At 39.1% G+C, this 27,294-nt stretch overlaps 1 protein-coding gene across 2 annotated transcripts in view; it reads right to left on the bottom strand.

Moving 5' to 3' along the window:
• The window catches only part of NAA15 (N-alpha-acetyltransferase 15, NatA auxiliary subunit), a 57,686-nt gene that overhangs the window by 23,654 nt on the left and 6,738 nt on the right, over nucleotides 1-27,294 (bottom strand). Inside the window, exons 2-14 of one of the 2 annotated variants that reach the window (XM_039539685.1) lie at nucleotides 15,688-15,772; nucleotides 14,019-14,123; nucleotides 13,091-13,248; nucleotides 11,202-11,336; nucleotides 10,861-11,014; nucleotides 8,060-8,179; nucleotides 7,204-7,299; nucleotides 6,955-7,061; nucleotides 6,388-6,460; nucleotides 4,070-4,239; nucleotides 3,166-3,318; nucleotides 1,992-2,120; nucleotides 784-997 (exon numbers count right to left, since the gene is read on the bottom strand). In XM_039539685.1, coding sequence (XP_039395619.1) covers nucleotides 784-997; nucleotides 1,992-2,120; nucleotides 3,166-3,318; nucleotides 4,070-4,239; nucleotides 6,388-6,460; nucleotides 6,955-7,061; nucleotides 7,204-7,299; nucleotides 8,060-8,179; nucleotides 10,861-11,014; nucleotides 11,202-11,336; nucleotides 13,091-13,248; nucleotides 14,019-14,123; nucleotides 15,688-15,772 — 1,699 coding nt within the window. Of the gene's footprint in view, nucleotides 1-783; nucleotides 998-1,991; nucleotides 2,121-3,165; nucleotides 3,319-4,069; nucleotides 4,240-6,387; nucleotides 6,461-6,954; nucleotides 7,062-7,203; nucleotides 7,300-8,059; nucleotides 8,180-10,860; nucleotides 11,015-11,201; nucleotides 11,337-13,090; nucleotides 13,315-13,893; nucleotides 13,973-14,018; nucleotides 14,124-15,687; nucleotides 15,773-27,294 lie in introns of those variants that run through there. The other variant, XM_039539686.1, reaches the window with a different exon arrangement.

The following is a 27,294-nucleotide window of genomic DNA, read 5'->3' as shown; positions in this document are numbered from 1 at the left end:
CCCTGGAAGCCGTGTGTGAGCTGACCACGAGTGGTCGCTGTCACAGCTACACAGTGTAAAAGGCACTGGAGAATTGAGGGGGTCACAGCTGTCCATCAGTCTAGATTGTACCCTGGGGAATGTCACAACAGCACAACTCAATTTTTCTATCTTTCACAGGTCACCTTCGAATTGTGCCAAAATTTACTGGAAGAACAGCTGCTTCAAATGCAACCCCTCAGATCTGCTTCATCAGGACAAGAGACCATGAATATGCAGAATGTTCTTACTCTCAAATTAAATTTGAATGTTTTTCTTTTGAAAATTATACAAGGGCTCGAAAGAGTGTTTTAGAATTACCCCACCAAATCCTACTTGGATTTTAACTTTAGACCTGTATTGTATAAACAGAATACGTAGTAGTAATAATACCACTTTTCATCCGTAGATCGAAAAGCATCTGAACAAAGGTTAGTATCATTATCACATTTTTACAGATGAGGAAACTGTGGCACAGAGAGTTAAAATGATTTGCCCACTGTCACCAAGCAGGCTGCTGGCAGAATAGAACCCAGATCTCCTGAGTCTCAGTCCAGCGCTCTATCCACTGGGCTACACTGCCTCTATTTTTAATAGAGAGTTAGCATTCACTTGTTACAAGTCAATTCCTGGCTTGCAACTTTAACCACTCAATTAGGAGCTCCAGTCTAACTATCAATGTCAAGCATACAAGTATCTATATCTACAGAATATACCCCAAACACTTCAACTGCACACAAAATAAATCCAGGAAATTTCTTATACCTGTATCAGCCTCGTGTTCTTTATTCTCATCTGTTAGAGGATTATCATGAAGCTTCAAATATATCTCTATGGCAATTCGTGCTGCCTTGAAGTAAAATGGATGTTGTCGAAGTACATCTTCGAGTTTTAACAAGTCCACATAAGATCTAAGTGTAATCTTTCTCATACAGTAAGTGTGGAAGTCAAACTGGTCATCTGTAATTTCTACAAAATGCTAACAGAAAACAGCAAGTTTTAGCAAGTGTTAGAGAATAAAACAAACCTGAAATTCAAATACATATTTTCTTATAAACAGCTATGGAAAAAACTGAAACTGAAGAAAAAACAGACAACTGATAATGGATCAGTGTCTTACATACTCAACTAGTGAGTGTCGTTCAAGTTTTGGCACTTGGACTTAAGAAAAACGTATGAAGTTATGGGTGAAGTTACAAAAATGACATTTTTCTCCTAAAAGCTAACAAAAATAATTCCACGAACTGCCTAATATCAAACGTCAAAAAAGGAACTACTCCAGGACAGATGTAGAGTGTTACAGGTCAGGACCAATAAGCACAAGTTTAATTATTTCAGACACTACTACAGTCAATAGAGGAGAGGAGAGTGCTGGAAAACTAAAACAAACTTAAAGGAATATGTATTATGCGAGAAATAATTTAACATGAACTATAAACTTTTAAGAAAAAAGCCATGGAAGACTTTGTGGACTGGTCCAGCCTTAAGCACACAAGTTGAGTAGTTGTAGAGTACCAAACAAAGTTTTGACTTGTGGCACAATTTTTCTCCTCTAGCAATTAAACCAGAGACAAATCATTCTGATCTTCTGGCTGCTTTCTGGCATTTTGGGACTATAAAAGTCATTACAGTGGCCTTGTTTGTCAAGACCCATGCAGATTAAGTCCCAATCCTGCAAGCCTTTAGGCACTTGCTTAACTTTATTCATGTGAGTACTTCCATTGAACACAATGGGACTACTTATATGAGTAAGAATAAACACGTGTGTTTGCAGGATTAGAGCTTTATTTAATACAGTTACAATTAAACATGGATATAGGCTGCCACTTCACACTTGGAAGGCCACAGCATGCCACAGGAAATTACAAGGTTTCTAAGGGCCAGACTAGAGATGTTAATGTTTAGATGAAAACATGCAATGACAGCAAAACTAAACTGGAAATTTTAACAGATTAAATTACTTAGATACATACTCTCTCAATTTCATGGCATTTCTTAAGTGCTTCTCCAAATTTATTCATTGCCTTGTAAGCTTGGGCACATTCTGTCTGGAACCACATGCACTGCATTTCATTCAAGTTCTCTACTGCTGAGGTTCCTTCCTAAAAGCAAAACAGAAATATTAGAAATAATCCAAAAACATTTCCCTGCTCAGGCACACCTCAGTTTTCTCCTCCCTCCTGCCTTCCCTGAAGAAAAAGAGGAACAGACGAATGGAGGCAATAAATAAGGGCAGCTTGTGGCCCTAGTGCCTCTCTCAACAATAAGAGGGCAGTCATTTTGAGCAATCTGATGAAAGACTATGCCAGCCTCTGCTGAAAAATAAATTTTCAGTTATGAAGAACACTGGCAAAAAGTGACCACCAAGTCTCAAAAATTCTTCTCATGTAGCCCATGATCAAGATTTCAGTGCATTTTAACCTCTAATTTATAAAACAAAAACAGAGTGTCTAAGGCTAAAAATGCCCCTGCCATAAACAAGAAGTAATAAAACTGAACAACCCGCAGAGCACAAAACTGTCCTCCCCACAACTCCGATTACTTTCAGAAGTAAGCAGCCCAACAAATAAGATGCACCTTGGAGTATGCCTTAATCATAACACCCAGGATATTTCCGACATAGGCAATGAGGATAGCCTTTTCCAGAGACAAGGGCCCTCACAGAATACTATTACCAACTTTATGGAACGTCTATGCGGAAAGTTTAAATAGCCTCTGTTATTGAGATCATTTGGAACAAAAAAAGATTTCACAAAGGATTCTAAATTTCTTAAATGAATTTTAAGAATTCATTTAAAATCTAAACTGATCTATCTGTAATATCTCAGAAACTTCTGTACTGACAGTAAAGTGCTGTGCTTTTGGGGAGGATGTACTGCATTTTTCATATGTAATAAAGAAGCTGAATCCTTCTAAGTGCAAAACTCAGCTTAACCTTAACTATGGAGCCATTATCATCATGTAAATGAAATCTAGCTACAAACTACAAGTGAAGCGAGCAACCTTCATAACTCAGCCAGAACAGGGAAAGAAAGCTCATTACTGACCAAAATAGAGGCTCAGAAGGACAGCTAAAATAATCAAGTGTAAAGTACCTTGCCTATGTCTACATTTTATTCATCAAAAATTATAGTAACTGGAACAAACCCTTGTAAACTTAGAACACATTTCTTCTGCCTCTTTAATCAAGTTGGCTTTCAACATATATTTTGCACATTTGGAGTTGATAAATCTGTCCGCTGTGTCCAAGGCCTGGGCTTCATCCATCCACCTTGCAGCTTCTTTAATGTTTCCAGCATGCTTAAAAAGAAAAATTCAAATCAAGTAAGCAAGGAAATTGTAAAATGCACATATTTTAGCCTTATCCACCCACTCTTCATTAACAAATTAAACATTATACAATAGGGTTAATTTAAACAAGATACCAAAAATTTTATTAAACAAACAGTCTTGCTTACAACAAAACAATACCTCAAAACAAAAAAGCAGCAATACAACTGCATCTCAATATTATAGTTTTCCTCCTTTCACACTACAATCTCCAAACAGACCTTGTTAATCCATATTTTGCTAATCCACAAGCCTAAGAGCTCTTAATAAAACCAGGCCTCACTACAGCACTTTCTGAGTTGTTACAGAGAAGTGAGGTCAGACTAGGGTGTTTTTAGGACATGATTATTTAAAAAATAAACAACAAGTTTACTAGTTCATTATAATTTAGCAAAGTAAACTAAAAATCCAATAACTGTCAAAATCAACAAAGTACATTTTGTGATAATACTTTTCCTTTTTAATTGTTTGGTTACTTTCTAATTTGCTATAAACTCATGGATGTAAATTTAGGGAGGTTCTACTATGTGGAATTTTAAGAACTCATGGAAACATTTCTATGGGTCTTAGGTTTTGTAAAAGTGTGCTCATACAAAACCCAACTCCTCAATCAGTATTAGTGCTGAACCACTACACGGAAGTACAGTCATGATTAAAGGTTTCACTGCAAAATAAGAGAGAAGTCCTATCTGATAATGAAGAACAAATCAATCAATATTACCTTATAGATTTTAGCCTTCACAAGGAAGAGTTCTATCAAGGTGGGAGTACTTTCTATTGCTGCATTTATGTATTCCAGAGCCATGGATGGCTGCCCAATTTTGTCATAATGTTGTGCTAAGTAGTACTGGACCCACAGTAAAGTGGTTGGAGGTTCTTCTTTACCATCATCTATGGGGGGGGAAAGATGTCATATATTCCACTTAACCAGCATATAGCACAAGCAATATCCTATTGATGTAGTGTATAGAATTTATTGTTTATCTCTATATCTAGCTCTCAACAAACTGATAGATCAGAAAAGTAGGAAACATGTTTACTTTATCTGGAGGGTAATCTTAGCACCTTCCAGTAAATTACTGTTTTAGGTCAAAGACATAGTGCGCCAATTGCATATGTTAGCAATTGAAATTTATCATTGTGTGGGGAATTTACATCAGTATATTTTCAATACACCAATTTAAAACACTTTAAATATTTAACTAGCTCAGACTAAGCTAGCACCAATCTATTCTTGTCTCATTATAAATATCTTTTAAAAGCTTGGGATATAGCTGGCACTGGAATAAAACCCACCTAGAATAGATAAATTTATTCCAATTTTTTCCAAAGTAACCCTAAATCATAACTATAGATATTATCTCCTTTGCGTGCAACATAAACCACGACTTTCAAAGGACTCAATCCTGAAAGCTGCTGAGCCCCAGATCCTGCAAAGCACTTAAGCACCAGTCAGTAGAGACTACTCAAGGCCTAAAGTTAAATTCACTCCGAATTGGGAATGGAGTGCCCAGTACCAAAACGAGCCCAAAGGCTTTAATTCTTCAGTACCTATGACTAAGGCTGCATGTCTGTCAGAGAGGTCATGGATTCCATGACTTTCTGTGACCTCTGTGACTTTTGCAGCAGCCGGTGCGGCTGGCTCAAGGGGATGGGGCGCAGGGCAGCGCTTACTTTGGGAGGGGGCTCCCTGGAAGTAGACACCACATTCCTGCAGCTGCTAGGCGGAGGGGTCAGGGGGCTCTGTGCGCTGCCCCTCCTTACAGGCACCGCCCCCGCAGTTCCCATTGACTACGATTCCCAGCTAATAGGAGCTGCAGAGCCAGAGCTTGTAGCAGGGGCAGCACGTGGAGTCCCCCGGCCTTCCCTCCACTTAGGAGCTGCAGAGACATGCGGTCTGCTTCTGGGGAACTGTGCAGAGCCAGGTAGGAAGCCTGCCAGCCCCTCCAACTCCCTTCCCCTCCCCCCAGCACCAGCAGAGGTCCCGGACCATGCACCATCACCCACTCCCCCCAGCACCCACGGGGGTCCTCCCACTGAAGCACCCCCGGCAGCACCAGACTGCCTCCCCCCCCAGCCCAAGTTTTAGTTAGGGGTATATTGTACAAGTCATGGACAGGGCACGGGCCAGGATTTTTTGTTTACTGCCTCTGACCTGTCCATGACTTTTACTAAAAATACCTGTGACTAAAACGGCGCCTTACAGATGACATGATTTACCCCACAATCATATTTTTACTTTTAATATTTTCTCTCCTATGAAAATTAAACAGATTGAGTTTTGTTCAGCCATGTCCACACAAATGTGCCCCCAATTTAAAGTTTTTCTTAAAAAACAGTACAAGTTTATGTTTAGATTTTTAATTCAGTTTGAGAGATTGGCTTATTTAAGTTTAGCTTAATACTGTAAAACAAACAAACAAAAAAAACACAAGAGACTAAGCCAAAATGAAGTAAGCCATTCTCTTAGCCAAAGAGCATCTCCACGCTACTTCCGCTGGTTTGAAAAACACATCTTTAGTTAACTGGTGCAAGTTTACATGTAGACAATGTTTTCACATTCAAGGAAGGATGAATTTTTAATTAACTGCCCAAAGAAAGACTTTACAAGATTGTGAAAGTCATCATTTCTTGAAAAAAGACGGATTGGCCAAGATATCTAAATATGGGAATTTTAGATCTAAAGTTCTTCTCTGTAAATAGAAAGTGTTGTTATAAAATGAACAATATATATTAAATAGTATCAATACAGTTACAACATAATCCATTTTTATTTCACATGGCTGCCATTATTCTCTCATCACATGTAAAGGTGTCCCAAGCTATGATAGTGAGTGTGAACAGCTGCCTAGGCTAAAACAGCATATATTTTGAGTACAGATTTAGAACACACTCAAATTTTAAGGAGGGCTACGGCTCACTTCTCCACTTTCAAAAAAGTTTTGTTTTTTTTCTATTCCTTCACCTCTGCCTGAATTGTTACATATAACATATGATGGGCACAGTACTTTCATAAAGTATTAAATCATTGTCACTCACCATTGGGATTAAATAACCTGCAGTTTTTTAGAGACGTTTCATAACCTACCACCAACTCTTCTATAATTACCACCTACACATGCAAAGACGAGACAAGAAATATTAGTGATCCAGGTGTTATTTCACTTCAACATGAACGTCCTTGATGTTAGCTATACTGACTCTTCTATTGTAAGAGATCTACTATTGAAATATACTAAGTCCTAGTACAAAGGGGAATGTGCTCAATCCCCTTCTCTCCTGTTGGCACATAGAGGAAAATGTCACAATTTTGTGTGCACAACACCTAATTGGTTTCTGGTAAGTATTTCATGGTTTGGTACAACAACTGACTTGGAAAAGAGCTATGTAAAATTTTCACAGTAGGAACTGTAGCACTAGATTTTTCCTTCTGTGACATAGAATAATCAGAAAAATCAAGTCAGTGACAGTAATACAGTGTCAGCTGGGAAATCCCATTCTAAGTGCTGAACTTCCAGGCTAAAGTAGGCTCCAACTTAACATAAAGTTGCTTTTATTCCTTTAGTGTATAAGAATAAATCCATATTGTTGGAAAGATTCATTTACCTTTTCTTTATCTTTGTACAATGATCTCAAAGTATTAAAAACAGGTGGACAGCCTTTGCTGAAATTCATCCTTAGAAACTTGTCCAAACATTCCTTAAACTTTTCACCTTTGGGGAAAAAAGATCTGTTGATTTTGTTTTTTTACCAAATATTACTTTGCAATTTTAACGTTTTATACGGTTAAATAGGAAGTTTTATCAAAAAATATACTGTGAATCTACCTTTATTGCTTGCCAAAAATGCACGTACCAGATAAAAAGTTTAGCGGCAGTCTTCTTGGAACCAGTCCCCTTGGGTACTTAGTCCAGGCCTCTTCATAGATTTTCAGCCTCTCAAGCATATTGGCTAGAACAAAGCAAAAATAGGAAACTACTAAAAAGAATCTTTTTTGGTAATTAAATTACACACACCCCAGAATATATATAGCAAGTAGTAGCTGTATACTTAAAGTAACAATTAATTTGTAATGTAGTCCATTTTGAAAGGTCATTAAAAAGTAGTTTCCGGTACAACGGTTATGAGTCCCCCTGCCAGTTTGTTGATTGCATTTTCCCCTTTTAAAAAATAGTTTCTCCCCTCCATTGCTGTGTGAATGACCCAGACAGAGGAAAACCAACTATATAGATGGAACAATTAAACTGATTGTATTTAAAGTGCTGTCAAAGGCACAAAGTAAATAAACAGAAAGAGATCATACTTCTGTCTGAAAATTGTATTGACTGTAAACACAAGATTACCATAAATGAAAGATCAGAGAAAAAATTAAATTGATAGTGTCCCTTCTAAAAAAGAACTTTGCCTTCTGTGTCTACCATTCATTCAAAATGAAGGACTACAGCACTTACAATCTGCCATTTTTTATTTATCTATCTTTTACCAGATGAAGACAAACAGGACATCAGAACAAAAGTCATGCAAGTCTTCCAAGATAATGCTAGTAACAAAAACAAATCCCTTCTACATATCAAAAATTAGACTAGAAGTTGTCAAATATAAGTGTCCCTTTAAAAACATACTTAATGCATGTTTTCAATGCATAAGTAAATGACAACTGAGCAAAAATAGATTCTTGATACTCTATTATTACAAGCTGTAAAATCATTACCTGGTTTAAGTGCCTTTTCTAAGCCTTTGTAATAAGCCCAGTTTTCAGGATTCCTTTCTTGCAATCCTCTATACACCTCAGCTGCTTCTTCCAGCCTGCAGAGTTGCAACAGAAGTTCTCCTGTTTAAAATTCATAAAGTTATACACTGAGTGTGAGGGAGAATGCAACAGCTAAACATCTGTAGTGGTAATTTGATGGTTAGACATTCCTCAATTCTTTGTTAATCTACATTTCTTAGACATTAATATCAATGGTATGACTGACAATAACTTCAATTTTGAGATTTAACAAGTTTTCATGTTGATAGCCAACAACTCAATAAGTTTTTTAGTTGAAGACTTATACAGATAGAAGGAGTCACTTCATTAAGAGTGAGGAACAACAATTAGATGCATCTTGATTAAAATTTTTGAAAAACTATCTAAGTACAGTTCTACCATGAAAAGTAATTAAAAATGATACATGATGTTCCATGTTTATAGTTTCTTGATGTCCAAATCAAATATGCTCAGTTTGCAAGTAAAAGGATAAGTTTACAAGACTCGAGTGTGAAAAACCATTTTTTTCAGATTTGTACATCAGCTATTTGTCTAACTTGTGAGTTGTACTGAGAGATTCTGCAGGCAAGTTCTTCCCTCACTGATACCTGGCAATGGGATGGCATAGTGATAACAAAGATAGAATTTGGACCAGCATGTGTAACCAGCATTTCTGTTGATGCTACAGCCAGAAAACAATCCATCTCATTATTTCAGAGCTGCATTGACTTAGCAGTGTTAAAAAAACAGTAAAAGTAATTTTACTCACACACACACTTATTTAGAAGTAACTAGACAACTCATAACTGATGACACCTTCCCCTCTCACACACTCGTTCAAGTAAGCACACTTGACTTAATTCATGAGAGGTGATCTGGTAATTAAGAAGGCATCGCTTGTAGAGCAAAGTCTCAATAACTTAGTGAATTTTGCTCTACAGAAAGGAAGAAAAAAGCAAAGTCTTACCCCTCTCCTCTATTCCAGCAACTCTCACAGCATAAGCTAGTGCTTACTACAGAAATGTTAAGTTGGGCTATGGGTCTTCACATAGCAGCCACCTTAGATAATCTTAAGCCAAGGAGAGATACCTCTGGCCCACCCACCAGCATGACAGGACCAGGAAGTAGTATCTCACCACAAGAGACCCAAATTCTGCCATGGAAGGCAAGAGTTATCATTGCTAATTCAATTCTAAACTCCTATACATGCCAGAACACTTTCCAATATAACTCAGTTATATTTCATTCATAGTACTTTTTATTATGCATTGTTAATATAAAAGACTCATTTATTTGTAGATTTTTCTGTGGCACTTACTTTTAGTACCTAAGCACATCACAAACATTAATAATGTAATCTCATAAGGCTGGTGGGGAAAAAAATAAGTCAGTATTATAGTATATATACTATAATACTATATATATAGTACTATATATAGTATATAGTTCCTTTTTACCGATGAGGAACTGAAAAACAGATTAAGTAGTTTGTTTAAGCTCACACAGAAGCCTGTGGAAAAGCTCATATTCAGAACTCAGATCTAATTCTCAGTCCTGTGACTTAGGACTAACCAAAATTTGTCTGATGTACACATTGTATACAGAGTACTACAAGGTAGTTCAGATGCATATGAAGTTGCAGAAGAGTGGTAAGATATTATGCTTGACAAATAGTATGTGATCATGTAAATAAGAGAGATATCATAACACATTCATAAAGGACAGAGCTAAAGATCCACATAAACCAGGAAATGCCAGAACTGATGTATGTGTTTGCAAGATAAAAGCCCCTGTGTGCTTATATTTAATCATGGGAATCATCTCACTGACTTCAGTGGAACTATTTCTGTACTTAGTGTGTAAATATGTGCAGGATCAGGTCCTTAGATCTTCACTGAGGAATTTCAATGCCATCAGTAGTTTTTCACTGGGTCTCTCTGATATCCTGGGACTGACATGGCTACAACTAAACTGCATTACCATTCACTATCATTAGGGTAAACCATTTAAATGGAGGACTTAGTACCTGTCCCAACATATGGTATACCATGCCAGTGGTATACTGTAATTACAGTTTATGTTTATATAGCATTTTTCATATCAAAGCCTTCTGTAGTTTATATATACACATGAGCATCATGGAACTATGTCAGCATCTCAGGTGGGACAGCATCTGAATATTAGCCTGTGCTGGCTAATACTCAACAGTGGGGAGAAAAAAAGGTTGTGCCATATTGGCAAACCCCTACACTCGCTAAATGTGATGTGAGATATGGTGTATTTTTTAAAGGAACAGAATCCAGCTAAAAATAATTAAAACCCAGGTTCTTACGAGTTTTACTGACAGCTCCTTATATTATGAAAAGTAAATTTTAAAATGTATTTCCTCCCACTGTTAATGCTAATTTACCTTGTTCATTTTTCCCAGTTTGAGCAATAAAAAATGACTATATAACTTCCTGACTTGTATGCCTGTACAAACAATACTGCAATGTATAAAATGCAAACACTGTAAAGTACATTTAAAATTGAACTTTTGGTAAAAATGAAGTTTAACAAAACTTAAGAATATTAGCAAGTCCAGTGAAAAGAGTTTTTGCTTAACTGTAGACCTAAACTGGCCTGTCTGGTATATTTCATAATTCAGTTATATAAAAATAGCTTATTTCTTTTATTTCTCAAACAGTATATACAGGAACCACACACAAGATTCCATACTGCAGATTCCATGTACAAGCATAGCATCCTGAAGAGGCAAATACCTTTAGTTTCTTCAACAGCCAGTTTATCACAGATCTGCTTTTCATAGGTACCAAGGTGTTCCAAGGCTTCTTTGTAGAGTCCTGCTTCTCGGAGGACTTGATTCTGATACAACAACAGCTCACTGTATTCATAGTCCACTTTATCAGGAGACGTCTGAATGTAAACAAGGCATATGAGTGTTCACCCTTGTAGCATACACTTAAACTTAGGGTAAACTGAATTCATTTGGTTTTAAAAATCTACATTTTATTAAATTGTTTCTGTGTTTGAAAGACAATTACTTTTTTTGGCTCACAGCTAATCAAAACATATGAAGAATTCCACGTTTTCTTTTTTATACCTGTTGAGTCTTCCTAAATTCCTCTAAAATCTTTGCTGCCATTTCATAATCTTCCAGCAGATGATAAGCAATAGCATAACCAATCCATGAGGCTCGCTGTGCAGGTCGGAGCTGAAGTAACTGGTACCTGGTTTCCTGTAAGACAGTTATAACTACTAATTTTCCTGTTCTCATGGACTCTAATGTTCTCCATAAAATACTGTAGCTTTCACATTTCAATATATTTGAATAAGATTACTTAACACAGTACAAAGGAAAAATTAGCAATTGTGCCAAATTAAAAAGCTTGAACTTTGATAAAGAGAGAAAAGGTAACAGTCAAATAAAACAGTACTAAAAAGGTACTATTTCCAACTAAGCTGTCCTCATGAGCCAAACTAACATTAATGTAGGTATCAAGGCATGTACTTCTCTATCCTAAAAATACTAAATAAAGAGCATCATTCCGGATGTTTCAGTTTGAGACCTAGGGAACAGTTCTTGTAGTAATGACACTTCAGATTTATCAAGGAATCTGTATGTATTCAATCAGAGATTCTACCCAATTCAACGTAGAGTGGTTGCATGAAGAATGGCTAGTATAAGTGGCAGCCATCTTTATGGATATCTGCAAATGGCCTTTAATTAGTTTCAGAACCTAGCTATATGACCCTCCAGGGAGTCGTGCATTTTTTTTTTTGACTGAGAGTTCTGGAACAGCAAGTAATTTTAAAATATTTTTAAAAAGTAATTAAATACAGAGAGGGTAACAAGCATGAGCAATAAACAGAAAAGGATCATGAAGAACAGCGAAGAGTAATAATAAAAAATAATGCATAAAACTGGGGGAAGCTGCATTATGTCCAATCTTAATTAACCTTTATAGTAAATGACCTAGCAGTAGAAAACTGCATGATGACATTCACAGATTTAAAACTGGGTTGAGTTTTGAGCTTCAGTCAAGACAGATTAAATGCAAAGGGACTTGGAGAAATTAGAAACATGGACAGCATATGAGATTCAACTTGAAACATGCAAGCACATATGTTTTCGGGAAAATATCCCACCTTCAATACATGTGGGGAGATTAAAAACAGTAATTCTTAATTTCAGCAAATCAGACATGAGTCTGCAATGCAACAGGACAGCAAAAAAGGACAAATTCAATTTGGGGATGCATTTGCAGAGATGTCAGAGCAGTGGTTGTAGTCCTTGTCCACAGAAACAGAACGCCATAGTGCAACTGTACTTAGAATAGCGTCTTCAGTTCTAAGCAACATTTTACCAGAAAACTATTGACAAACTGACAGGAATTCAGAGAAGAGCAACACACATAGTCAAGAGCTGCAGAAACTGGCTTAAAAGGAAAATAATAGGTTGAAAACTAAAATAAGTTCAGTTTGGCTACAGGATAATCAACAGGAGAAACATGATAACAGTCTATGAAAAATCTAAAACCAAAGAATGAGAGGAATAGAGGCTTATACAGGGAATAACAGGGATGAATATATGGAAGAAAGTTATGAAAGGAAAACATTTTGTTTGAATATCTGGACAGTCTTCCTGATAGTAAACTTTGTTAGGCAGAAGTCTCCAAAAGAAAGTGGTAAAAGCCCTATCAACACCCGGAACATTTATAGACTAGACAAAACTCAAAGTGTCCACTAGTGAACAATTCTGCTTTAACAGAAAGATAACCTAGCAAATTATACTCTTTATATGAAAGTCATTAAAAAGTAGTCTTCTGCATATCTGAGTCTGAATGTCGAAAGTGTTAAGCATATAAGGGTTTAATGTTTTGATTCCTATGGCCTTTAACCTGAGGAAACTGTATGCAAGTTACTAATTATTGCACTAATCCTTTGCTCTGTTTCCCTGGAAGCCTATAATAATGTAAATACTCTACTTACCCTGTAACCCTCAAGATCCCTCATTTGAATCTGTAGCAGAGAGAGATCTCTCAAGATTTGAAGATTGTCTTTATCCCATTTCAGTGCATTTCTGTAACATTTGATAGCTTCATCGTACTTCTTGTCTGACCTCTGGAGAAGACCATAGACATGCCAGCCTGGAAAACTTTGTTAAGGGCGCTACTGAAGAAAATCAATCCAGAATGGCAGAAAAAGAGTGCCTACTAGGTAAAATAAATAAAATAATAATGATAAAAAAAATAAAAAATCCAGCTTTGTAACAGACAGTAACACCACTAAAACATTCAAACTGAAGATATTAAGCTTTTCACCAATTGATATTACAGGAACATGGTGTGTGGGAGAAGGAGGCACATTATTGCAATTCATTTTCCTACTGTTTGAAAGTACTATCAACTTGTACTACCTGCATTTTTAACTTACCTAATACAGGCCCCAATTCAGGCACACACTTAAGTATGTATTTAAACTTCAAGTATGTCACTAGTCCCACTGACATCAATAGGATAATCATGTGCTTAAAGTTAGGCACATGCTCAAGTACATGCTTAAATCAGGGCCATAGCAAGGAATTCTGAAGGAAAAAGGTTACACTTGCAAATACAATGGAAAAGAACAGCATGATTTTGATTCAACTACTATAATTCTTCCCACAAAAGCAAGAATGTGTATTTAATTGCTTGTGCTTCCAAGGACAGCTTTATGACAAAATTTAGGTATGAAATTGTTCAGATAAGTTTAAACAAAATCTACTTGTATACGTATACGCCTATGAAACTTACCAGTTGTACACTTTCAATTTGGAACAGCGATAGATGTTGGCTTTTGTTCACATTCTATAAAATAATCAGTTACTCTAACAGCCTTCTCCGCATTCTGAAATGGAAGATATATTCAAAAAGGATACAGACATGACTCTTTAAATCATTCCGTAAGCCTCTACGCACTAGTTCATATGCTTCCTCTTTCTTCCCTAGACAGTTCAGCGTTAGTCCTTTCATCGCCAGGGTTTCTAAAAAACATTAGGATTCAATTGATACCAATCTATTATTTTATTAAACACAAGAGCCATCCTATAAACCAGGGATAGGGAATCTTTTTTCTATCAGAGGACACTGACCCACAGAAAAAAATCACCTGAGGGTCTCTAGGCTCTGGGGTGGGGCCAGAAAAAGGGGTTCAGTGTGCGGGAGGGGACTCCGGGCTAGGGTGCGGGAGGGAGTGAGGGCTCCAGCTGGGCATGTGGGCTCTGGGGTGGAGGAGGGGGCTCAGGGCTGGGGTGTGGGAGGAGGGTAGGGCTGTGGGCTCCGGCAGGGGCTCAGGCCTGGGGGTTTAATCTAGTAAATGCTCCCTGCCTGCCCTGGCTCCATGCTGCTCCCCGCCCCCACAGCTCCATTGGCCGTGGTTCCTGGCCAATGGGAGCTGCGGAGCCAGTGCTGGGGGCAGCATGCAGAGCTTCCCTGATCGCCCCTGCTTCTAGGGGCCACAGGGACATGTTGGTCGCTTCTGGGAGTTACGTGGAGCCAGACAGACTTTTAACGGGGCGAGCCAGGGCATGCGGCTCCAGGCCCGCAGGGGGTGGGAGACGGGGGTGGTATGGGAGGCTCAGGGCTTCTGGCCCACAATGTGGAGATTTGCCACAGGCCGGATGAAATGAAACAGCGGGCCACATCTGGCCCACAGGCCGTAGGCTCCCCACCCCGATATAAACTAATATCTTAAACCATATAAATATTCATACATAAGACTTTAGACTCAGGAAAGTTAGTAGCACAAAAATTCCAATTATTCTATTTTCAGGTACAAAAGATTACATTTGTAGTTTATTCAGTTAGCGTATGAGGCTCAAACAATAAGTTCTGTATCATATTTCCAGTTTAAAAAAAACAGTTTTTTTTAACCAGAATACCAGTATTATAGTAGAATACTGGTTCAGTATTCTACTTTAAAGCATGTCAGTTTTCCCTATTTTCACTGGTAGGCAGACATAGTCTTCCCTCTACTGGAAAGGAGTGCCATGTCTGTTTAAATAGTCCATTCTTTAACAGAAAAGGCAGTCATTTAAAGTGGGTTTCAGAAAAGGACAGTCATGCCAGTCTAACAGGTAAAAAGGAAATTCCTTTGAGTACTTCAAAAGAGAGGTTCAACCGAAAGAGTGGGGGAAAAAAAAGCTGGGTGGCAAAAAAACCCTCTTTTCTCTTCCAAACTGTTTTCCCCTCACTGGAGGATCAAGATGGTAATTCTAACTGCCATGTACATGTGGTATTTGACACAACTCCTTCCCCAAATCATGTACTGCTTTTTCAGATATGAGACAGAGAAAAAATAAAAAGATTAAGGACAGAGATTAAAAATGTTACATCAGCAATAAAGTATCACATTATGGTGCAGGGTTTCCAAAAGTTACACTTTGTACTTCATCAGGTTCCCCTTAAAATTACTTATGCAAAGTATGAACAAAAAGATGCTAAAAGACTTATGAAGTTTTACAGAAAATCTCTTGAAGTATGTATTACATGTCTTAAAGCATATAATAAGGAGAATATGGTAGTTTTATATGCCATCTGAAGACTCACCTCCATGTTCTGCAAACTTTGGATTAGAAAGGATCTGTTTACAAAACTTCAGCCCATTTCTGTACTGTTTATGTTCATAACACCTCTGTAGAAGAACAACAAAGTCAGTAACTTAATTCACAAAGTTAACACAAATGGTTTGCAATGTAAAAACAAAAAGCTATACCACTATAATTTCAGATCTTGAAATGTCTGCTTGAACAGTTTTGGATTTCAAAACACAAATGGGAAATGTCTATTAACATACCATTGTAATGTTAAGAATATCAGTCATTTGTACCAACATATTGGATATTATTGATTTAAGCAATATAGCTTTTACTGCTAGAAAACTAATATTTCATGTCCTTGGCAATTTTATTAACCTTACAATAGGAATCTGTGGCACTTCATCAAAATTAAAAAACATCTTCATACTGTACCCACACTCACACTAAGTAGTTTATCTAAACACTTATCACAATGTAAGTGATTCATATTTGAAGATAATGTTCCTGTATAACAACTCATTAATTCAGAATCTACATTATGGAAGCCATATTAGAACTATCCATAAAAGTACCCAACTCCTTTAAAACAGATTATTTAATAAATAAACAAACAAACAAAAATAAACATGCCTTACAAGTGTTCAATCAACTCTGGCATAATGCCCTTCCCAGGGGGGATACGGCATATCACAAATATTCTAGATGGACAAATGGGGAGAAGGGCGGTTGTGATGGCTCTTGGGGTACCCAGAGCTGAGAGTCACCTTGTTACAGAGGGAGTGAGTCTTGCCTGTGGCAGCTCCGGGTTAGCTCTATATCTCCTCCAGGCTATGTGAGCCCTCACTTCACCTTGCAGGTTAGCAAGAGGTGCACTCCAGTTCCTGAGCCTCCTTAAAGCATTCCCCTGTGATATCCAGCCCGTAACACTGGCTTCTCATAGAAATCACAGATCCTCTGCTCCCACACGAATAATGTAGCCCAGTTTACCAATTTTACCTTAAATCACCACCTCTCTAACACACAGCTCTTGTAAGCACTTAATATAAAAAAGTTTTAAGTAAAAAAGAATAGAGGTTCCACTAAAAACAAGAAAGTGTGATGGAAACAGGTGGTTACAAAATAAAATAAATTCATACAACACAAACTAGGGCCTACAATTAAGTTACCTTTCCTATTGAATAAAGTAGGTTCCTTCCCCCACCCCCAAGTCTTCTCTTGCAGAGCTAATCTTTCATGAAATACACCCCCTTTTACCAAATTGTCTCCTCAGTGAATGGATGCAGAGAGTCTTTTTCCACCCCCTCATATACTGAATCAAATATTTTGTCTTCATTCACAGACAAGGCAAGCTCTTGTCTGTTACAATGTTCCTTTTTACCTCCAAGTGGTTTTGATTGTTTGCAGTTGTTTTTGGTGGTTTTCCAGTGACTGTTCTTGGATGGGGCAAGGGTGGGCAATCAAACACATTACATAATTGGCTAGCCAGAGCAGGGTGACAACTCCCTCCCACATGAATGGGTCATCACCAAGACACATGGTTACCTGGGGACTAATTTTTACTCCAAGGCCATAAGGGAATATTTTTCAATATAGTTACATTAATCCTTAACTATTATCCATACACTCTTCTCATAATGATTATGAGTACTGGTAAGTTACAAACTTGCAGTATAGACCTCACCCTTCATTGATAAATACCATAAAAGTGATGTACTAGGTACAATGAGTTTGTCAGGTCTGAGAGAGGAGTAGAGAAAAGTGAACCCATCTGCCCGTTGTCACCAATGAGCCTCTGTCACAGAGATTATTAATGTGAAATGTAATCTTTATTGGCCATGTAGGCAGAAAAGATTGGGAAAAGAAGCAAGGTTCAGATCTCTATAATCTCTCTGAAAGTAAAGAATTTCTAAATTAGGTTGCCAAATGCCACTGCAGATGTCCAATGACATAAGGGATGAGCCACTGGGTAAGCCACATGTTCACCCTCTCTGATCTTACAGGACAGAGATTAAAGCTTTTACTACTAAATTCAACCATTGTGCCTACCCTCCAGAAGTACCCACATGAAGTCATATATACGCCACCTTGAAGAGCATCAAGGAAAGATTCAGCTACCAACTTAGCAGGTGCAGAATGACAGTTTGATGTGCTTTTCATAGATTAAAGGTACACCAGTGGTGTTCACTCACTAAATTGGATCTCAGTGAGAAAAATATCCCAATGGTTATAGCTGCCTGTTGTGTCCTGCATAGTAACTATGAGGTAACGGAGAAAATCTGCAGCCAGAGTGGAGGGCAGAAGTGGAGAGGCTGTCCACTGAGTTTGGACAGGCAGACAAGTAGGCCATTAGAAGAGCTCAATGTACAGGGATGGGGTTGAGGGAGGCATTGAGAAGCACTAAAATCATGAGCAGAGTAGTGTTCTGTGCTGGACTGTTCTCTGAGCCTAAATCTTTGGGTGCTGCTAAGAACTGCGTAGTACTTGCTGTACATTTATAAATATTAAACTGTTTTACTGAAGCTATGAACTGGGTCGTGCTTGATTTACATTTACACCTGATTGTTTCTTCTTGAACCTACAAGTGCTATACGCTTACAAGTACTGGGTGCTTACAGAACCACTATGTATTCTGAATTATGTACTGTGAACTAACAAAGAACATTTTACTTGCAAAAATAAATAAATAAATAAATAGAAATTTATTGTAGTAAAAACAGTTCAGAAAAAACAATGCGCAAAAAAATAGCAATGTACCGTATATACTCATTCATAAGCCGAATTTTTTTTAGTAAAAAAGGGAAGCACCAGAGAAGGGTGTCGGCTTATGAACGGGTATAGAGAGGGAGAGGTGGGACACAACCCCTCCCCCCAACAGAAGGAGCAAGGAGAGGCAGCACAGCCAGCAGAGCCAGAAGGGAAGAGGCAGGGCCAGAGTCTCTCCGCTTCTGGCCATGCTGCTCTCCCCACAGCCTCCGAAGTAGCCGCGCATGCCACCCAGCCCAGCCCATTGGAACATGCTGCGGTCACGCCGCCCGGTCTGGCCCGCCAGAGCAGGCTGCGGCCGTGCTGCCCAGCCTGCCAGAGCAGCTCCAGCCAGGCCAGAGACATCCTCCCCTGGCCCGCCCCAGATAAGGTGGGAAGGGATGGGATGGGGAGAGTGTAGGGGTCCCGGGCTAGGGGTGGGGTCATGTGGGGAGTGGCCAAAGGGGTTACTCCCCTCACCCCCAGCTTCTCCTCCCAAAAAAATTTCCCCACCAGTTGCTGTCCCGGCCCATCAGGATAAGCAGCTGGCATGCTGGGACACTTTGTTTACTTAAGGTTACCTCCGCGCCTGCGGACGCTTGAGGTAAACAAACCATCTCAACCCGCCTGTGGCTTATCCTGATAGCCCGGGAGCCAAAGTTTGCTGACCCCTGAATTATAGGGTCAGCTTATGAATGAGTCAGAATTTTTTTTCATTTTTACTTATCCATCTTGGGGGGGGTTGGCTTATAAATGAACCAGCTTATGATCGAGTACATACGGTAATTAAAATTGTGGCTACACATATACCAGCCATGGCTCTCATAGGTCAGCATATGTGAAACTGTGGTTTTCCTTGCTGCCCCTTGGCGTGGAATAGCAGGGGTAAGGTGGCGGCCCGTGAGGCCACATGGAATGTGGAGGAAGGTAGGTGAGCTAGTACCATGCAATTCTCAGACAACTGCAAAGGGTGGGGAGTCCGGGATTGCTGGACCCATATGTCAACCAGCGTTGGCTATGTGGCATTTATGTTTGCTGCCTCAGAAGCCCCATTATGTCCTGGCGCATTTCCCTCTCCTTTTCCTGCTGGGATTCCTGGGCCTGTCTCCTGTCCACTCTACCCTCTTCTTGCTGTCTGACATGTCGGCCCTCCAGGGCCTTTGTTCGTGGTCAGATGCAGCACTGGCTTGCAGGATCTTGCTGAATATGTTCTCCTTAGTCCTCTTCTTTCTCCTTCTCATCAAGTTAAGGTGTTCTGAGGGTGTGGCAGTGGCACCCATTAAGGCCAAACTGGCAGCAGCAGCTGATTAATACAGAGAAGTGTATCACTTGATTTACAGTCAGAATGGAAAAAGAGAGATAAATTTCAGAACTCCTTTCCCTTATTCCAGATAAAAACAAAAAACTTAATATGACATGCTTATTAACACTTTAGCTTTGGAGTGCCTTTGCACAGCACTTTCCTCCAGCCCCAGCCATGGTGAGTATGAGCCACCACGAAAAGAGGGGGGCAGTAAAGATTTATGATTGTATGAATCAAAATTTTGTCCTTATTCCATGGGTACATAGGGGAAATGGCACTGAATACTGCACTATTTACCACAGGCAGTGGCGATTTTAGCTGATCTCTCACTCTTGAAGGTAACAAAGGCACAGAAAGCACAGCTGCTACTGGTGTCCCGACCTGTATGCTACTAGCCTGTTTAATGCACTGGTGCCAGCCAAACTCATTGCAGAATGGCATAGGAAAGTGTTCTACTGTGGAGGAAGAGATAAGGCGGCTATCCATAGAAACCTTTGGGAGAGGATTTCATGGAGAAACTCTGCAAGTTTAATTGAGATGTCATGGAAGGATACCCTATGTACATAAACAAACTGCTCCACCAGGTTGTCCCTGCCTAAACCAATAAGGAAATGAAAAGCAGATACCAACTCTACTCTGTTTGTCGTACCACTACCTCTTCTCTTATGAGTAAAACAATGCAAAGTCGATACCTGTGTCTTGTTAACTTGTTGGCAGGGCACCATCCTTAGATGTAAAACATTGCAAGGGAAAATGGATGCACACACACACACAAGTTTCTTTCCCCTTCACTGGGCTCATCTGTGTTTGGCTGGCAGGACTGGCTAGATGGTGGTGGAAACTAACAGGTTCTGGCTCATGGCATGACTGGATCCCTCCACTGCATCTTCCCCGCTCCTTCACCTCGCTGTTCACAGGCGGGGGTCTCAGACTCCTCCAAAGTTTTCAGGGTAGTCTGCTTGATGCTGGTGGGTTCTGTGCCAAATATGGCATGAAGCTTGGTGTAAAAGCAGCAGGTCAGCAGCTGAGCACAAGATCAATTGTTGTGATATGCCTGCTGCAGTTCCCTCACTTTCACATGGCACTTCATACTCCTTTGCCTGCATCCCCTGTGCAATCTTCTCACAGATGTCCTCATTCTTACAGCTGGTCCATAGCTATGCTTGCATAGCCTCTTCTTCCCACAGGCCCAGGAGATACAATACATCCTGTCTATTCCATGGAGTAGTCAGTCTAGTGTGTGGAGCAGGCATGGTCGGTTGGGCAGTTGCACACTCAAAGGAGAGCTATTAGGTGTGCTCACCAAGCTGGACAATCAGGAAAAGGCACTTCCAAAGGGTGTTTTTAAATAGGGTGTTGGGGTGGCTTCCAGTCTCTGTGACTCCTGGCAGTCAAGTTCTGAACTGTGACTAAAGTGGCTACTGCAGAGGGAACGTGGCATTGTGGGACAGCTGCTGGAAGAATGTTAGGATCAACACAGGTCACACACTGTCTACACTCACACTACATCAAACTCAGTAGGTCAACGGGAGCTCAATGCCATAGCGGGAGGTGGTTTTACAGTGTTGCTGTAACAGGGCACTTCTGTCAGGAGACAACTTTGAATGTAGTCTGTAGACACATGCACAAATAGGGTTGACGCAAAGCAACTTATATTGACCTAATTTTGTAGTTGTAGACCAGGCCACAGACATATGCCATGTAGTTATTAGATAAAGGTTTCTGAACATATTTATCTAGCTTAATTTGAATTTGATCTTCAGTTTATCATGTGATCCTTTGTTATTTATTCCTGGATATAACAGAGAACTGAGGGACTTATCTACTTCTCAGAACCACACTAATCACAAAAAATATCATGCTGCAAAGAAATGGAAAGCAGAAAAACTGAAGTTTTCTATTAGCGTCTGGTACAAGTTCAATGACCTAGTAAGTCTTGAGAGTTTTCCTCTTGGTAAGTCAGAGCGTGGCTTCCTTTGAAGAACTATGGTCTTCATTCCTGGAAGTATATAGTAAAGACACTTTACAGCAATAAGGTGTTAGTCTATGTCATAACGACTGTATACGGTATCCTTTCCTGTTCTCTCCACCTCCTTTTCCACTTCTCCCTTCTATTGTGTTGTTCTTGCTAATTAGATTCACTTGAATGTAGCTAATAAATGTTATTTGTATGGTACATAATTTTCTAAAACTGTTACTAAGATGTTTACAGTCAATTACATATTTTTAACAGATTTTTTCTCAGCAAACGGGAAACCATTAGCAAGACTCAAATACTAAATTGTACACTCTCATTGCCTACTGTTCTCTGCTCTAATCACTAGATTATTCAACCTGATTTTTATTGATTTATTTTTTCACTAAATATTTATTCTAGGGCGTTGGAAGCATGTTGTGTACTAGCTAGACTGAGCCATATAATACAGATTAAGTGAGATCTGTAACCTATAATACCCTAGTAAGAAGTCCAACTCCCTACCCCCATGTTGAGAATGGGCAAGGGCTCACATTCCAGTATGGGTAGGGACTCCCAAGCAGGAATTAGGGAGACCCTTCTTGAATCACCTTTTGTCTAACAGATAGCCAATAAATAAATCTTTACTACCACCACCCACAATCAACCCTTCAGGTGTTAAAAGGTTGAAGGAGCTCTCTCTTTGTTTCTCCACAACCTCTTCCCATCCAGAGCCTCCTGGCTGCCAGCAGGATAAGGTGGAGGGACTCCGCTTCTTTACACCTCACTCAGACTCCTGGTTGCTGCAATAAGGGGCTGGAGGATGGTGTGCCCTTCCTTCAACTTTCTGGATTAGGCTTGGCAAACTGGTCAACTGACCTACTATTATTTGAGCATGGTCAAATAGTTAAATATTCCAGCAAGAATGCCCTCATATAGGTGGTGACCTACGTTTTTGACTGCATCATGATTCCATCTGTTAAGAAGCCCTACTTAAATATTTGGATCACTTACTGTACTTCATACTAATGCCACCTGTTGGGGAAAAAGGGGAACTAATTGAAAGTTGAGCATCTTGATTGGCTGGAATATTCTAGAACAAACATTGTATGTGTAGCTTTATTTGTATACCATGCCATCAACACATAGAAATTTACAAAAAGCACATTAAACAAGGTAAGACACGGCCTCTGCCCTGAAGAGCTTCTTCCTCTACACAAAGAGAAATGTGCAGCCATTAAGTCTCTCCCTTAAACAAAAGTAACAGCTATTAAACCCCTCTAGTACTTCCCCCCAACCCTCAATAACCTACATTAAACGCCCATGTAAGTAAACCCTCACTCCTCCGCCCCCTCAACAAAAATCCCCTTCGTACCACACGTTTTCCCAGCAATACTTTGCTGATAATATGCAAAGTTCTAGGGTAATGAAGGAGGTGTAACATCACATCTCTGTAAAGACCTGCTCTTCCTGCAGCTGCTTATTAGTCCATTGTGTTTGTTGCAAGAAGATGGACTACCTGCCACCCTTCCCCTCCATGTAATCTGTAAGGCGCCTGGGAGGGAGGGAGAGGGCAACATGCCCGAAAACATTGAGGGGCTGGAATCTTCTGGTACAGCAGCCGTTAGAAACAGAACTGCATGGTTACTGGTTGATTGAAATCCATGAGATACTTCATAAATCTAGATATTAATGTCTCACTACTTCTGGAATGCTAACAGTGACATCATAATATACGCAGAGTAAGGGAAAGCCAAAAATAATTGGTATGGACATTTTTTACTACACAAACTTGGAAAAAATTAAAGCTAAACACAAGTACTGTGCTTCTGACTATGTGAAACATATAGATAGATGGAGAAATGCTTGTTAAATTCTTGTGATATATGTACAGCTACTGTCAAAGATGGATTATTGCAGTTAAACAGCAAGAAACATAAAACTGGTCTACATCAAAATTTTTCTTATGTGCATTCTTCTACTTTGTCCTGAGCAGCTGCATCACAAAGCATGGCATCTTTTGATGAAGATAGTGATATGAGTAACAATGAAAGTGAAGCTAATTCCATTTTTTCATATTAAGAATTCTGCTACAACATCTTTTTTAGCATAAAAAATTCCTCACTCCTGGAAAGTCTTCAGATGTTCATCAAATTGGTATTAAAAGGTTTTTTGATACAGTGTCCTCTGACCGGAAAAACAAATCTGACCATATGTTCGCTAGAGGTATTAATGCCAGCAATAAACCATTTAATATAGAAAAAAATCCTTATGTACTAGATTTTTTTCATAAGTTGTGTCCAATTTACAAAGTAGGAAACAGCTTGCAGGAAAGTCTTCTGAATACCAAAAGTGGACGTGAAAAACAATTGGTGTTCTTATTCCTCAAGTTCCTCATGTGTCTCTAGTATCTGATGGATGAAGCAATATTCACAGTGAGAACGTCATCAGCTTCATGGCAACAACTCCACAACCAGTGGTTTACTCATTCCAATGCACAACTGAGCATCATCATGCAGCCCAGTATTGCTGACAATACAATACATGAATTGGGTCCACACAGAAGGGTATTTCAGTTGTGACTAATGTGAAAGCAGCTTAGTCGTTGCTGATAAATGAGTATTCACATCTTCTGTGTTATGAGCATGCTGCTCTGAGGAGGCAGCATTTCATTGGTGATGCTGAAGACCTGACAAACTTTCTCGTCACATATAAGAAAAGTGAAAAAGCACTGTCAAGTTTTTCAAAAATAAAGTACCAGCAGCCATTTTCAACATCATTTAGTAAAGCACTTGATTTCATCCATGCTGAGTAAGTCTTGCATACTCAGTGGGGCTCTTCTATTAAATTCCTCAAAGATCTTCCAATATACAAGCAGACTTTTCAATCAGCTGCTGCTTAAGAAAGGGTGGCTGGGTGCTGCCCCCAAGTAATCCTCACTCATGTTCTTGATGATGCAGTCTTTTGGATGCAAATCTAAAATTCATTTCACTATTTGAACTCGGAGCTCAGTCCATTCAGAATATGAAAAGTTATAGTTCTATATTGTCTGATGCCAAAGATTATTCTTGAACATGAAAAACATTTGTAAGAATACTGAACACAGTACACATACAAAAGCTGATGAGAAAGAGACAAAATATCTCAGAAAAAAATCAAGTAATCAGTCCTGCCCATAATGCTGCCTACCTTCTTGATCCATGCTTCTAGGGCCAAGACCTTTCTGATGATTAATTTGATTCAGTTGGTGCCCTCATAGCGGCTGTTGCAAATGTTAAAGGACATACACACAAAAAATTCTGATGGAAGTAGCAAATTATAAAGCAAGAAGCAACCCATTCAGTTGTAAAACAACCAGAGTGCAATCCCAGCTGTTGAATCAAAACACCTTTCTCTATCATGGTGGAAAGGGTCATGCTCAACTTCCAGTTTAGCTACAGCAGCAGAAACTCTTTTCATACTTCTGTATACTACTACTGCATGCACAGAACAACAGTTAAAAAATGACTTCCTTTATAGTTGCTATGTTTGTTTTATTTCCATTACAAAAGAAAAACGGTAATGAAAGAATGACAATTATTCAAGACTGAACAGTTTCATTTTTTAAAACTTCATTTAATTATGTTTTGCATTTTTCTGAGTTAAAATAATGCAGTTTAAAACTTGTTTTTTGTAATTAGGCATAAGAATCTAAAGCTAAGCCTCTTGGAGACAATAAAGTCTTATTCCTTTTGTTATAGTTGTTATTGTTCTAACAGATTAGTGCTTTAAAATATTTGGCCATTTTTCACATTTGACAATATCTGACCAATGTTTGCAATTGACTGATTATTTTGGACTGATCAAATGCCCAACTGTATTCTGGCTGCTAAAACAGGGTCATTTCTATTAATCTATCCTTCTCGCAGCCACCAATTTAAGTTCCGCCTCTCTATTTAATATCTCTAATGCCTGCATCTGCTGCTCAGAGCTTCCCAAAGAAACTGCTACAGAATAAAACTTGACTTGATTCTCATCAGTTTCACTATGTACCCACAAGGTTATAAACACCCACAATGAAAACTGACAGGTCTTGTCAGTGATCACTCTGATACAACTTTAGAAAGCTCTGAGCAGCAGTATTAGTACTGAAGTCACGTGTGTGTTGTCTTATGTCTGTAATGTACTGGTTTACATTTGGTATTAATATGGAAAGTTTATCTTCACACCTGTAAAGTCTAGAAACTTTTTTTTTAAATCTGCAAAAGCTACTTCCACTAATTCTCCCTCTTCCCCCTCACCAGAGGCAAGTACGCAAATGGACTTTTCCAGCCCTAATTTACCCATCCAACATATGTTTATTTTCTCTCAAAATTGAGTTTTCATTTAAATGGCCATGTATGTATTTTCTCTACTAAAGTAGAAGGATACAAATCAAGTAAAGGACTAATATCTGAGAGTGAATCATAGTGTCAAATATATGGCATTAGCTGCTAAGACGATGCATTTCATATATCTTTACTTCAAAGAAAAAAATATACAGCTGCAGGTCATTTTCTGCCACAAAATACCAGCCATCTTCCTATTGTGCATGCATTCAATCCCTTGGACAGGACATTTAATAGCTGTCCCCACTTAAACTCAGTTTATTGCCTAGAAATTTCAATCACTGAACAAGCTCTTCCATGTTCACTAATGACCACACTAACAGTAGCTGTAACTCTATGCCTCCACTGCAGGGTCCCAGAGCCTGAGTATTTACACCACAATTAAACAGCCCCATAGACTGAACCCAAGTCAGCTAACATGGGCCAGCCCCAGGTGTTTAACTGCAGTGTAGACGTACTGCTTGCTTCAAGCAGCCAGAGAGAGTCAGGGTAACAGTTTCAATACTCACACCATTTTCACCCCTCAGACTTGCAGTTTGTTGGCTACTATGAGGATGATAGTGGGAGAATCTCTGCTAATGTATGTCTGCTGAACTTGAGCTGCTAATCCATGTTAAAAGCAGAGCTGCCCTGTCTTAACCTCTATTTTAACCTGAGTTAGTTGACATGCATTAGCTAACCAGAGTTAAGAATATACACTTTTTTTGCAGTGATGACATATCATAGGAAAAGAATAATTAAACTGTGTACATTTGGGTCATGTTGGGAACAATCTCTTTGCAACCATAAAGACTTAAGTTTTCTTTAAATGAAAGTGTCAGACTTGTCTTCCTTGCATCAACTCAAGCTATAACTTGAGTTTTGCCTCAGCCTGACTTCCATCCACATACAAGAATCTCTAGTTAGTAATGCAGTGGAGATGCTGCAGCTCAAGTTACAACAAATCATCAGCTGCTAATCCAGTCACTCTTAATATCACTGTGTATCTTGACTGTTTTGCAATGTGATCACTCACTCTGCTCTCACTCTAGCTCAGTGGTTCTCAATCTGGGGCCCATGGCCCGCTTATGGCCCAATCAGTATACAGCTGCTGCCCATGTGACATCCTCAGGGCCATACAGGTAGTATTGGATGCGGCCCACATAACACATTGTGGACCACATATGCAGCCCACAATGGTCAATAAGTTGAGAACCACTGCTCTGGCTGCTCAAATGTAGTAACTCCAGTGTACTAACTTGAGCTCCCTGG

The sequence above is a fragment of the Mauremys reevesii genome, linkage group 5 (genome assembly GCF_016161935.1).
Source record: "Mauremys reevesii isolate NIE-2019 linkage group 5, ASM1616193v1, whole genome shotgun sequence".
Taxonomy (NCBI): Eukaryota; Metazoa; Chordata; order Testudines; family Geoemydidae; genus Mauremys; species Mauremys reevesii.
Note: the sequence above shows the minus strand (reverse complement) of the source record. Positions and strands in the feature narration are given on the sequence as shown.